At 40.8% G+C, this 12,915-nt stretch overlaps 1 protein-coding gene across 3 annotated transcripts in view; it reads left to right on the top strand.

Moving 5' to 3' along the window:
- The window catches only part of LOC129816322 (sodium-driven chloride bicarbonate exchanger-like), a 56,957-nt gene extending 46,947 nt beyond the window's left edge, over positions 1-10,010 (top strand). The window contains exons 17-28 of one of the 3 annotated variants that reach the window (XR_008753537.1): positions 1,033-1,194; positions 1,615-1,728; positions 1,849-2,010; positions 2,476-2,727; positions 4,283-4,351; positions 4,561-4,734; positions 5,620-5,742; positions 6,641-6,708; positions 6,839-6,925; positions 7,437-7,454; positions 7,898-8,027; positions 8,383-8,469. Coding sequence is in view for 2 of the 3 variants with exons in the window: in XM_055870652.1 (XP_055726627.1) it covers positions 1,033-1,194; positions 1,615-1,728; positions 1,849-2,010; positions 2,476-2,727; positions 4,283-4,351; positions 4,561-4,734; positions 5,620-5,742; positions 6,641-6,708; positions 6,839-6,925; positions 8,383-8,485 (1,314 nt within the window). In the remaining variant the exon portion in view is untranslated. Of the gene's footprint in view, positions 1-1,032; positions 1,195-1,614; positions 1,729-1,848; positions 2,011-2,475; positions 2,728-4,282; positions 4,352-4,560; positions 4,735-5,619; positions 5,743-6,640; positions 6,709-6,838; positions 6,926-7,436; positions 7,455-7,897; positions 8,028-8,382 lie in introns of all 3 variants that reach the window. The other 2 variants (XM_055870654.1, XM_055870652.1) reach the window with 2 other exon arrangements.
- Positions 10,011-12,915: the final 2,905 nt, after the last annotated feature.

Raw genomic sequence — 12,915 nt, 5'->3', positions numbered from 1 at the left:
CTGTTTAAAGGCACAGTAAACTTAGTGTACGTAAACTTCTGACCCACTGGAATTGTGATACAGTGAATTATAAGTTAAATAATCTGTCTGTAAACAATTGTTGGAAAAATTACTTGTGTCATGCATAAAGTAGATGTCCTAACCGACTTGCCAAAACTATAGATTGTTTATAAGAAATTTGTTGAGTGGTTGAAAAATGAGTTTTAATGACTCTAACCTAAGTGTATGTAAACTTCCGATTTCAACTGTATATAGGGCAGCAGCCTCTATGGTGCAGGGTTGAGTAGCCGGGTGGTAGCCGGCTAGTGATGGCTATTTACCAGTCTGATGGCCTTGAGATAGAAGCTGTTTTTCACTCTCTCGGTCCCAGCTTTGATGCACCTGTACTGACCTCGCCTTCTGGATAATAGCGGGGTGAACAGGCCGCGGTTCGGGTTGTTGGTGTCCTTGATGATCTTTTTGTGCCCCCGGTGATATGTTGAATATGTCCATAAACACTCCAGCCAGCTGGTTTGGCCACGGAGAACGAGAGCCCACAGTCCTTGGGAGCGATCTGCGTCGGTGACACTGTGTTATCCTCAAAGCGGGCAAAGAAGGTGGTTAGCTTGTCTGGGAGCAAGACGTTGGTGTCCGCGACTTGGCTGGTTTTCCCTTTGTAATCAGTGATTGTCTGTAGACCCTGCCACATATGTCTCGTGTCTGAGCCATTGAATTGTGACTCCAGTTTGTCTCTGTACTGATGTTTTGCCTGTTTGATTGCCTATCGGAGGGAATAACTACACTGTTTGTATTCAACCATATTCCCAGTCACCTAAATGCGATGGTTTCATGCGATGGTTCACACTTTCAGTTTTTTGCGGGAATGCTGCCATCTATCCATGGTTTCTGTTTTGGGTAGGTTTTAATAGTCACATTTGGAACAACATCCCCTATACACTCAGTCACGTTGTCCATGTAAATTGACTGATTTGAAATGGATTTGACGCCAACCCTGTAACACAGGATGTTTTGAATGACCACCTGTTGTTGCAGGACTGCATAAAGAGGCGAGGGGAGTTTGTGGGCACCGCCTGTGGCCCTCATGGACCCTACATTCCAGATGTTCTCTTCTGGTCTGTCGTTCTCTTCTTCTCCACTGTCTTGATGTCGGCTTTCCTCAAAGAGTTCAAGTTCAGCCGTTACTTCCCCACCAAGGTAAGGCAGCAGACCCAGTTCCTATTGTAATCCCACTCATTTGTATCTGTTATGTGTTTGTAGACTGCAGACAGGGTTTCTGTCATGCTCCTGAGTTTTATGGTGCAGTGGAGCACTCTAGTGGTCATATGTGAGTACTGTCAGAGTTTCTAATGGACAAGTGTCCGCCTCCACCACTTTCTTTGGATTCTATTATGGTTTATGGCAGTACTTTTTCTCCCGTTGTCTGAGCACAGAACCCCACTTTTTTCTTCAAGCAAAATGTGTGGCCCATGTGAGAATTGAATCAACAACCAAGGTGCTCTGTGTTTGATTTACCTGTGAAAGCTGTGATTGACATAGTAGTTTGATATTAAACAATAATGTAGATGTTTCCTGTGATAAGACCAGACAGTTGACATGCACCCCTCTCTTGCACAGTTGAGAGCTGTCATCAGTGACTTTGCTGTGTTCATCACCATCTTTACCATGGTCCTGGTGGACTATGTCTTAGGGGTCCCATCTCCAAAACTAAAAGTCCCCAGTGTGTTTAAGGTGAGGTAGATAACAAGATATTACAATGTGATTATACATTTTTACTCAAGATACTCTACACTATGGACAATCGCCATGCTATGTAGATGCAATATTTACCAATAACCTAAATTCTTGCAGCCGACCAGAGATGACCGTGGTTGGTTGATCAGCCCGTTAGGCGGCAACCCTTGGTGGACCACCTTAGTAACAGTGATCCCTGCTCTGCTCTGCACTATCCTCATCTTCATGGACCAACAGATCACCGCAGTCATCATCAACAGGAAGGAGCACAAACTAAAGGTACTTTAGACCAGTGTTTCCCAAAGTCGGTCCTTTCCCTAGCACCACACAGCTGATTCAAATAACCAAACTCATTATCAAGCTTTGATTATTTGAATCAGCTGTGTAGCGCTAGGCCAAAAACCAAAAGGTGCACCCCAGGACCGAGTTTGGGAAACCCTGCAGTAGGCTACTGGAATGGGGAGGCTCCGATCATCTGGGAGGCTTTGTACACCATAGCCTGACTGTTACTTGTTTAGAAGGCTTTGGTTTGGTGCATGTGTAGTTTATTATGAAATGTTGTAAAGTGTTTGGTACGGGTTGTTGATATGGATTAAGTTTATCTTTGCAGAGTAGTCAACATTTTGACAGTGGAGCACTTCTGTCAACATCATTTCTTGAAACATTGTATTTTAAAATGGTGCCGTTCCTAAATATTGAGTAGTGCATTCTCAGTTGTGCTGTATTGTCTATCAATTCCCACAGAAAGGCTGTGGGTACCATCTGGATCTGTTCGTGGTGGGCATCATGCTGGGAGTGTGCTCCATCATGGGGCTGCCCTGGTTCGTGGCTGCCACCGTGCTCTCCATCTCCCACGTCAACAGTCTGAAGCTGGAGTCGGAGTGCTCGGCCCCCGGGGAACAGCCCAAATTCCTGGGCATCCGGGAGCAGCGCTTCACCGGCCTCATGATCTTCCTGCTCATGGGCTGCTCCGTCTTCATGACCTCTGTGCTCAAGGTCAGATAGCTTCTCTGAGCTCATATTGTGTTGGCCCTAGTCTCCGGACTGTCCAAAGGCTTTTCCTATCACAGTGTAATATACAGTGCATTCGTAAAATATTCAGACCCCTTCACGTTTCCACATTTTATGTTACAGACTTATTCTAATATTGATTAAATCGCTTTCCCCCCTCATCAATCTATGGATGGGGAGCGTCGCTGCACAGCTATTTTCAGGTCTCTCCAGAGATTAGGTTCAAGTCCAGGCTCTGGCTGGGTCACTCAAAGGACATTCAGAAACTTGTCCTGAAGCCACTCCTGCGTTGTCTTGGCTGTAGGCTTAGGGTCGTTGTCCTGTTGGAAGGTGAACCTTCGCCCCAGTCTGAGGTCCTGAGCACTCTTGAGCAGGTTTTCATCAAGGATCTCTCTGTACTTTGCTCCGTTCAGCTTTCCCTCGATCCTGACTAGTTTCCCAGTCCCTGCCTCTGAAAAACATACCCACAGCATGATGCTGACACCACCATGCTTCACCGTAGGGATGGTGCCAGGTTTCCTCCGGACGTGACGCTTGGCATTCATGCCAAAGACTTAAATCTTGGTTTCATCAGACCAGAGAATCTTGTTTCTCATGGTCTGAGAGTCCTTTAAGTGCCTTTTGGCAAACTCCAAGCGGGCTGTCATGTGCCTTTTACTGAGGAGTGGCTTCCGTCTGGTCATTCTACCATAAAGGCCTGATTGGTGGAGTGCTGCAGAGATGGTTGTCCTTCTGGAAGGTTCTCCCATCTTCACAGAGGAACTCTGGAGCTCTGTTAGAGTGACCAAGGCCCTTCTCCCCTAATTGCTCAGTTTGACTGGGCGCGAGCCCTAGGAAGAGTCTTGGGGGTTCCACTATTTTCTTGGGGACATTCAATGCTGCAGAAATTTGTTGATACCTTTCCCCAGATTTGTGTCTCGACACCATCCTGTCTCAGAGCTCTACAGACAATTCCTTTGACCTCATGGCTTGGTTTTTGCTTTGACATACACTGTCAACTGTGGGACCTTATATAGACAGGTGTGTGCTTTTCCAAATCATGTCCAATCAATTGAATTTACCACAGCTGGACTCCAATCAAGTTGTGGAAACATCTCAAGGATGATCAATGGAAACAGGATGCACCTGAGCTCAATTTCGAGTCTCATATCAAAGGGTCTGAATACTTATGTAAATAAGGTATTTCTGTTTTTTATTTTTAATCATTTGCAAACATTTCTAAAAACCTCTTTTCACTTTGTCGTTATAGGGTATTGTGTGTAGATTGACGAGAAAAACAACATTTATTAATTTTTGAATAAGGCTATAACGTATTAAAATGTGGAAAAAGTCAGTGGGTCTGAATACTTTCCGAATGCAATATAAGTGTCTCTGTCTTGCTCAAGTTGTATTTATTTTGCACCTAGAGTATTAGTCTGCAGTGCCTGAAAGTGAACAGATAATTTATACCATTATGTTTTTTTGGTTCAATCCCACATTTTTGACTGTTTCCTGTCTTTACTGATGCTGAATCATAATATGATTGCTCTCATCCCTTCAGTATATTCCCATGCCTGTCTTGTATGGAGTATTCCTGTACATGGGAGCATCTTCGCTCAGAGGAATACAGGTAAGATGTCACTAAGCACACTCAGATACAGTTAATATACACTCTCAGTCAAAATAGGCTTGTAAGGCTAAGTTCTAACACACTTGGCTAACATCTAAAGCTAAGTTCAAAAAGACCAGCTGAGAAAATGCAGACTTATCACAACACAGTTGGCCTGAATTTAATTCTCCTGAGGTTGTCATATAAGCCTTTGTTCTATTGCTCATCAGTTCTTTGACCGTCTGAAGCTGTTTGGCATGCCAGCCAAGCACCAGCCAGACTTCATCTACCTGAGATACGTTCCCCTGAGGAAGGTCCACCTCTTCACCATCATCCAGCTCAGCTGCCTGGTCATGCTCTGGGTCATCAAGACCTCCAATTATGCCATCGTCTTCCCCATGATGGTTCGCAAATGTCTTTCTCCTAGCTTTCTCCCTGGGTCATAGGTTACATGTAGATTTATTTGGCCACATTGTAGTTTAACACAATTAGCACCACTATGAGATGTACAGTATAGCCATTGACTTAAGTTATACATTAGAATCCGTTCTGTCCAGTGGGTGTAACGTTACTTGTACAACAAGCTGCATAGATGCACACCAGAAACAGGAGATAGGCTCCTGCCCTATGGGCCGGTCTTGCTGGGACAAGGTTTATTTACGTAGATCATTTTGTCTGAGTATCACTCGGTCACGTCATGCCATTGTTTTGAACGTTCTCAAGCCCCCCTCTATCGGCGGCACCATAGTGGTGCCCTAAAGTGGTGACAAACTCAGCCATTCTGGATGGAGGATAACTACTGTTTCGTCGAAATTACACTATGGAAATGTGATGACATTGATAAAGTAGTGAAATATTTTGTAGGAAACAACTTTGCCAGCATTATCATGTTGTCAAATTAACTTTAGACAGATGGCAATGTTGTCATTAGCTAGCAAAAATAGCTAGCAATGATAACGTTAGCTAGCTAAAACCCGGTGCCCCCCCCCCCCCCCCCCCCCCAATTTTAGCTAGCTAGCTAATGTTATACTGCATCTAAAGTAAATTTGGTGACATCAAAATGATGACAAAAGGTTTTCCTACTAATAATTTCCCCCGTTTGAATGTCATTGTATTTCCAAGCCACCGTAATGCACTTTTGATTAAATGTTCATCAGCGCTCCTTGATGCATTGAGTAGAATGCTCAGTCAGGCATCCGTCCAAAACGAACGTTCAAAACTACATTTTGACGAAACATACAATCCGTGAATAGTAAGTTAAGTAGTAAGTGTGTTTGTGTTCCTTGCAGGTGTTGGCTCTGGTGTTCATTAGGAAGTTGATGGATTGCTTCTTCACCAAGAGAGAGATGAGCTGGCTGGATGATCTCATGCCAGAGAGTAAGAAGAAGAAATTGAACGACGCTGAAGAAGAGGTATGAAAATAGCATCTACATAACAAAGCGAGAGCTTGTTATAAGGTTCTATCTGCAAAAAGATGATTCTGAGATAATTGGCTTTAAAGTTCCAAACCCTCATTGGTTTGAATGGTGCCAGCGATTTTTATATTGTATTCTTTTGAACGTAACAACATGAATTTTGTTATTTAGAGTATCAAATCAAAGCAAATGTATTTATAAAGCCTGTTTTACATCAGCCAATGTCACAAAGTGCTATACAGAAACCCAGCCTAAAACCCCAAACAGCAAGCAATGCAGATGTAGAAGCACGGTGGCTAGGAAAAGCTCCCTAGAAAGGCAGGAGGGCTCAGGTCCTCCTCCCTAGGGCTCAGGTCCTCTGAGAGAAGAGCGAGAGAGAGAGAGAAAGAGAAAGAGCATACTTAAATTCACACAGGACACCGGATACCGGATAAGACAGGAGAAATACTCCAGATATAACAGACTGACCCTAGCCCCCCGACACAAAATATTGCAGTATAATTACTGGAGGCTGAGACAAGAGGGGTCGGGAGACACTGTGGCCCTGTCCGACTATACCCCCGGACAGGGCCAACCAGGCAGGATATAACCCCACCCACTTTGCCAAAGCACAGCCCCCACACCACTAAAGGGATATCTTCAACCACCAACTTACTACCCTGAGACAAGGCCGAGTATAGCCCACGAAGATCTTTTCACGGCACGAACCTATATATAGTTCGAGACCATTGAACAGAACAAGGCTATGTCAATAACTCAAAATAATGTTTATTTTTATTATAGATATGTAACTTTTATTGTAATGATTTATCACTCTATGTGTTTTAACCAATTAATTATATACAGTACTATCACTATAGTTTAACAACTTCCTGTTGATTATCATATTCTTCAGGAGGAGGAGCAAAGCATGTTGGGAGAGGAAGAGGGAGTAGTGCAATTACCATTAGAAGGATATCAAAAGTAAGTCAGGCCATTATGATAACATTATATCTCCCTTTTTATACTGTAAAAAGACTTCAAGCTTCATTGGTATTAAAATAGTTGACTGTTTGTTGTGTATTATTATGCATGATTATTTCTTGTTTTTTAGGAGTGAATCCGTACTCAACATCACAGATGAAATGTCCAAAGGCTCTTTTGGAAACACGTGGAATGTCAACTCCGACAACTCAAAATGGTATTGCATTGCCTCAAACATGTATACCCAAAATCAGCACATTGGAGTTGATACATTTTTCCATTTAAAATGTATCTTTGTTTTTCTTCTGTCAGTTTGTATAAAAATGTGTCTTAATTTAAGATATGTGCATGTAACTCAAACTTTCTTGCACATTTCCCCATGGCATCAATCCTTGTGAAAATATGGACTTTGTTGAGAATATCTCAAGTTAGGATTCCTCCTATACTGAATAGATATTGTGTTATAACCATTAAATTGGAAACTGATGACAATGTACAATTGAATTCATAAAATGCCTCATATTGACCAAGTTCCATGCTCATATAAAGAATTTTCAGAATATTGATATGTCATTGCTATTGTATATGAACGAAATGACAGATTCACCATTCGGTTGAAACTAGATGCTACTTAGAAAGGAGTTGTCTCTCCATTTTTAGAACTGATGAGTTTCTTGACTGTATTTTCCCATTCCATCTCTGTCATAAACTCCCTTATGTCCTCTTAGATGCTGAACCCCTCAAAGGTAAGAGTCTGATTCCCCGTGCCCGTTTGATCATCCTTACTCCATTTGGTGACCATCACTTTTTGGGGAAAAAATTATTCTGTTTATCTTTGCATGATATGAGGCAGAATTGTACAATGTCTAATTCCTCGATTTACCATTAGGTTGAAATTAGATGCTGCTTATTTTGCATCGTTCAAATTGTCATGTTATGTATTTTCGAATTCATGAACACTGGGAGAGCACAGCTCTTTGAAACTCTTTGATGACTGCTAATGTTAGGCAAAGATAAATATTATGGATGCGAAGTCCATTACCTGTTCACTGCTTGGAATATAAACCCAGCGTATTACAAGCAGTGACGAATGAATGTGCTCAGTCTAAAGTGACATGACTGAGAAAGCAAGGATGTAAAGTGCATGTAGGAGCCATCTCTGACAACATGATGCTGCTGTCCCAATCAGGCTCTGCTAGCATGACAATCATCCCTCTACCCAATCTACTATGCCTCAGCCAATGGCCGTGACGGGCAGTTCGGCAAGGAGCACTACAGCGTACGAGCTGCAGGCTCCCATTATGCAACAGCTGGAGAATGTAATTATATTAGTACATCTCTCTTGTGAAAACTGCTCTTTCATGAACATTGTCTGAGATTCTGATCCCATTATACTTCTCAGCTGCCTGGACATACAGTGCAATTCTGTATGGGAGGGGATTACAATGTGATTTGCTAAAGCACATCAATATGGTGTTAATGTTCACGTAAAGCCCCTCCCAACTAAAACATCAGTTAATGATACATTTGGGGACACAGATTAAGCCTAATCCTGGACAAAAAATTATTCATAATGGAGAATCTCCATTGTTGGAGCCGGACAGCTGATAGTTATAAGCTACGTTCTGAAATTGTATACTTGAAAGCACTAACAGCCAGTGTTTATACCCACAGCTTATCCAAGAAGAGTGGAAGGAAACAAAAGAAGAGGAGAAAGATGCAGAAGGGCTGCTTCGCCAGGGAGACAAGTCTATGTTTCCCCCTTCACTGTGTTTAAAACAAATCAAAATTGTGTGCCACAGTTTACCATTCCTTTACATTTGTCTTGCAAATCTTTGTGTGTTCAAAAGCGTTAGTGTTTTTAGTTTATGTGTCAGAAGCTGCTTCTTTGTGAGGCAATCTAAAGAAATGTAAGCTTTTTATTTGTTTTTGTGTTTTTAAATGTCAAGTAATACCAGCATGATATATGAGAGGTTAGTTTGACTGTATGTGAAAGCAACGGAATGTTTCTGTGGAGGATGTATCTGTCAGATTAAGAAACTATTTTCAACTTATGTTTGTTTTTGAATTTATTGAATGTATTTTGTATGTTTTTGTATTTTTTCAATATCATAATATTACAGTTGTTTTGAAATTTAGAAGTTATCCAACCAGATAAACAATCGATTAAAACGTTTGTACAATACTGCAGTTAAAGACTATGTACTGTGCATCAGTATATACAATTGATGAGTTCATATATCTACAATATAGGCAAAGTCAAAATGTACTGTATGCATGCAGCTTTAATTAATTCACTTTTATGAAATATACAGCATCTGATTAACCTTTTACTGCAGTGGGCTAAATCAGGGTCACACAGAGTGATTCTTGGTAGTCTTAAACAAATCTACTTTGAAACAAAAGTATACACCTCACACAGATGGTTATGGGTTAAAACATTTTTTATTACCTTTTAAGTTTGCATCCCGGCGTAAAAAACATTTCACCCATGGGGCCACTAGGTCATTTGACTGCAGGAAAGGGCTACTAATTCAATGTATTGCATTATGATTTTAGCTATTTGCAATAGTCTTTAAGCTTAGAATATTTTCCAATTGTGTTACTACCAGTAAAGAGATTAGCTGAAAATAGCATTTTTATATTATTTATTGTTGGCAATTTATTCTTGTACAAAGAGCAAACATTGCACTGAGCATTTGATTAGTAAAACGCCTGACTTACGTTGTAGAATACTGTTATGCATATCAATAGATAGTATTGAAACAATGTTCAAGAAGAAAATATAATCCTGGCTTTATTTTAAATCATCATATTTGTTGCCAAAGTTGAAATAGTTGCAGTTGTTGCAGTATATCAATATTTTCAAGCTGCAAAGTTAATGCTTGTGTGTCATTTTATTTGAGTTGTTTGTCATGGGGGCATTGTGTGTGCCCAGGAATGATTGTCCACTCAATAACTAAAGATGAATCTTAACTGATACTTGAAGGTGTCTGCTAAAGGGCAACATACATGGCTATAGAAACAATTGCAATAGCACTTTTTCTAGAAGGGGAACATTTATGGGAGCTATATTTATTGTTATAAAGATTATTAAACTATATTTCCTTTGTACAATACCAACAATTAATTTGTTCACGTCTAATTTTCTAAGCCTATTTATCTATAATACCTTCATTTTAAATGATCAGTATCTGCAAAATATTTTGAAATCTCTTGTTGAACATTTCTACTCTACTACTACTACTACTACTCGTGTTGCTAATTGTACTTAGCTCTGAATAAATGTGTTTGAAAAGTCACTCAATCAGTTTTGTTTGTGGCAGAAATCCGTGAAGCAGTGTAAGGAAACATGGCACTGCAAAACATTTTTATTTTTTTTATGTTCTGCTATTGTTACTGGTCTTTAGAGATGAAGTATTACTGTTTTTTAATGTATCTTATATACAGTTGAAGTCTGAAATTTACAGACACCTTAGCCAAATACATTTAAACTCAGTTTTTCACAATTCCTGACATTTAATCCTAGTAAAAATTCCCTGTCTTAGGTCAGTTAGGATCACCACTTTAAGAATGTGAAATGTCAGAATAATAGTAGAGAATGATTTGTTTCAGCTTTTATTTCTTTCATCACATTCCCAGTGGGCCAGAAGTTTACATACACTCAATTAGTATTTGGTAGCATTGCATTTAAATTGTTTAACTTGGGTCAAACGTTTCGGGTAGCCTTCCACAAGCTTCCCGCAATAAGTTGGGTGAATTTCGGCCTATTCCTCCTGACAGACCTGGTGTAACTGAGTCAGGTTTGTAGGCCTCATTGCTCACACACGCTTTTTTCAGTTCTGCCCATGTAACGGATGTGAAATGGCTAGCTCGTTAGCGGTGGTGCGCGCTAATAGCCTTTCAATCGGTGACGTCACTTGCTCTGAGACCTTGAAGTAATGGTTCCCCTTGCTCTGCAAGGGCCGCGGCTTTTGTGGAGCGATGGGTAACGGCGCTTCGTCGGTGTCAGTTGTTGATGTGTGCAGAAGGTCCCTGGTTCGTGCCCGTGTCGGGCCGAGGGGACGGTCTAAAGTTATACTGTTACACCCACACATTTTCTATGGGATTGAGGTCAGAGCTTTGTGATGGCCACTCCAATACCTTGACTTTGTTGTCCTTAAGCCATTTTGCCACAACTTTGGAAGTATGCTTGGGGTCATTGTCCATTTGGAAGACCCATTTGCGACCAAGCTTTAACTTCCTGACTGATGTCTTGAGATGTTGTGTCAATATATCCACATAATTTTACATCCTCATGATGCCATCTATTTTGTTAAGTGCACCAGTCCCTCCTGTAGCAAAGCACCCCACAACATGATGCTGCCACCCCCGTGCTGCACGATTGGGATGGTGTTCTTCAGCTTGCAAGTCTCCCCCTTTTTCCTCCAAACATAATAATGGTCATTATGGCCAAACAGTTCTATTTTTGTTTCATCAGACCAGAGGACATTTCTCTAAAAAGTACAATCTTTGTCCCCATGTGCAGTTGCAAACCGTAGTCTGGCTTTTTTATGACGGTTTTGGAGCAGTGGCTTCTTCCTTGCTGACGGCCTTTCAGGTTATGTCGATATAGGACTCTTTTTTTCTGTGGATATATATACTTTTGTACCTGTTTCCTCCAGCATCTTCACAAGGTCCTTTGTTGTTCTTCTGGGATTGATTTGCACATTTCGCACCAAAGTACGTTCATCTCTAGGACACAAAACGTGTCTCCTTCCTGAGCGGTATGATGGTTAAGTGGTCCCATGGTGTTTATACTTGCGTACTATTGTTTGTACAGATGAACGTGGTATCTTCAGGCATTTGGAAATTGCTCCCAAGGATGAACCAGACATGTGGAGGTCTCCAATTTGAGGATTTGGTTGATTTCTTTTGATTTTCCCATGATGTCAAGCAAAGATGCACTGAGTTTGAAGGTAGGCCTTGAAATACATCCACAGGTACACCTCCAATTGACTCAAATGATGTCAATTAGCCTATCAGAAGCTTCTAAAGCCATGACATCATTTTCTGGAATTTTCCAAGCTGTTTAAAGGCACAGTCAACTTAGTGTATGTACATTTCTGACCCACTGGAATTGTGATACAGTGAATTATAAGTGAAATAATCTGTCAGTAAACAATTGTTGGAAAAATGACTTGCGTCATGCACAAAGTAGAAAAACTATAGTTTGTTAACAAGAAATTTGTAGAGTGGTTGAAAAACAGTTTTAATGACTCAAACTTAATACATTTATTTGAACATGTTTCTTTCCCCCATCAGTATTACTTCATGCTGTTTGGAATGTCTGATTTGGAGTAAGTCAACTAGTGATCTGAAATGGTCTTGACACCTAAAACAAATGTCCAAAATAGAACCCTAATTCTAAATTTGTGAGAGTTTTTAGATTCACTCTGTGTGCTTTGACCTATGAGAAGGCCAAGGAGTATGCAAGTTCCAGTGAATAAAGGCAGGGAGGGTCAACTTTGAGATCAAGTTGACCAGTCAACCTTATACACTCGGGCAGCATTTAGACAGGCAGTCCAATTCAGAATAATTTTTTCACTAATTGTTTTTTTGACCAATCAGATCAGCTCTGGAAAAAATCTGATGTGATTGGTCAAAGGTCAGGTCACATTACACTGTAATTACATTACACACATTACACACGTTACACTGACCTAGGTCAGGTCACATTACACTGTGGATGAAAGTGTTTGACAGAAATCCCCTCAACTGAACTGAGTCTTCCACTTCACTCACAGCCACATCTTTGTGAGCATAAGGTTGGATAAAGAGGAAGTACAATTGCTGAAGGCATTCATTGCAGGACCTCAATTTGCCTGGAGGATTATAATAATACGATGGATTATACACTGTGACTTCACTTGAACATTTGTACAAAACAATGACAGCCTCATCCACAGAAGTGAATTACATATAATTTTTTATTCAACAACAAAAGAGACCCAAATTCTATTACGACAAATGCCCAGTCTGACCCTTAGAGATTTGGAATATAAATAGAATTGTGTGGGCAGGCGTTTAAAAACAAATCAACAGATGGTTTTCAATTCACTAGCTGACAGCTTAGAGAGGTATCACATCCCAAAGCATGACATATATCTGGCTCATGTGACTAGTTTATTTCCATGCCAGTAACACCTAGGAAGTGCTCCCTGATCA

Source organism: Salvelinus fontinalis, chromosome 19 (assembly GCF_029448725.1).
Source record: "Salvelinus fontinalis isolate EN_2023a chromosome 19, ASM2944872v1, whole genome shotgun sequence".
Taxonomy (NCBI): Eukaryota; Metazoa; Chordata; class Actinopteri; order Salmoniformes; family Salmonidae; genus Salvelinus; species Salvelinus fontinalis.
Note: the sequence above shows the minus strand (reverse complement) of the source record. Positions and strands in the feature narration are given on the sequence as shown.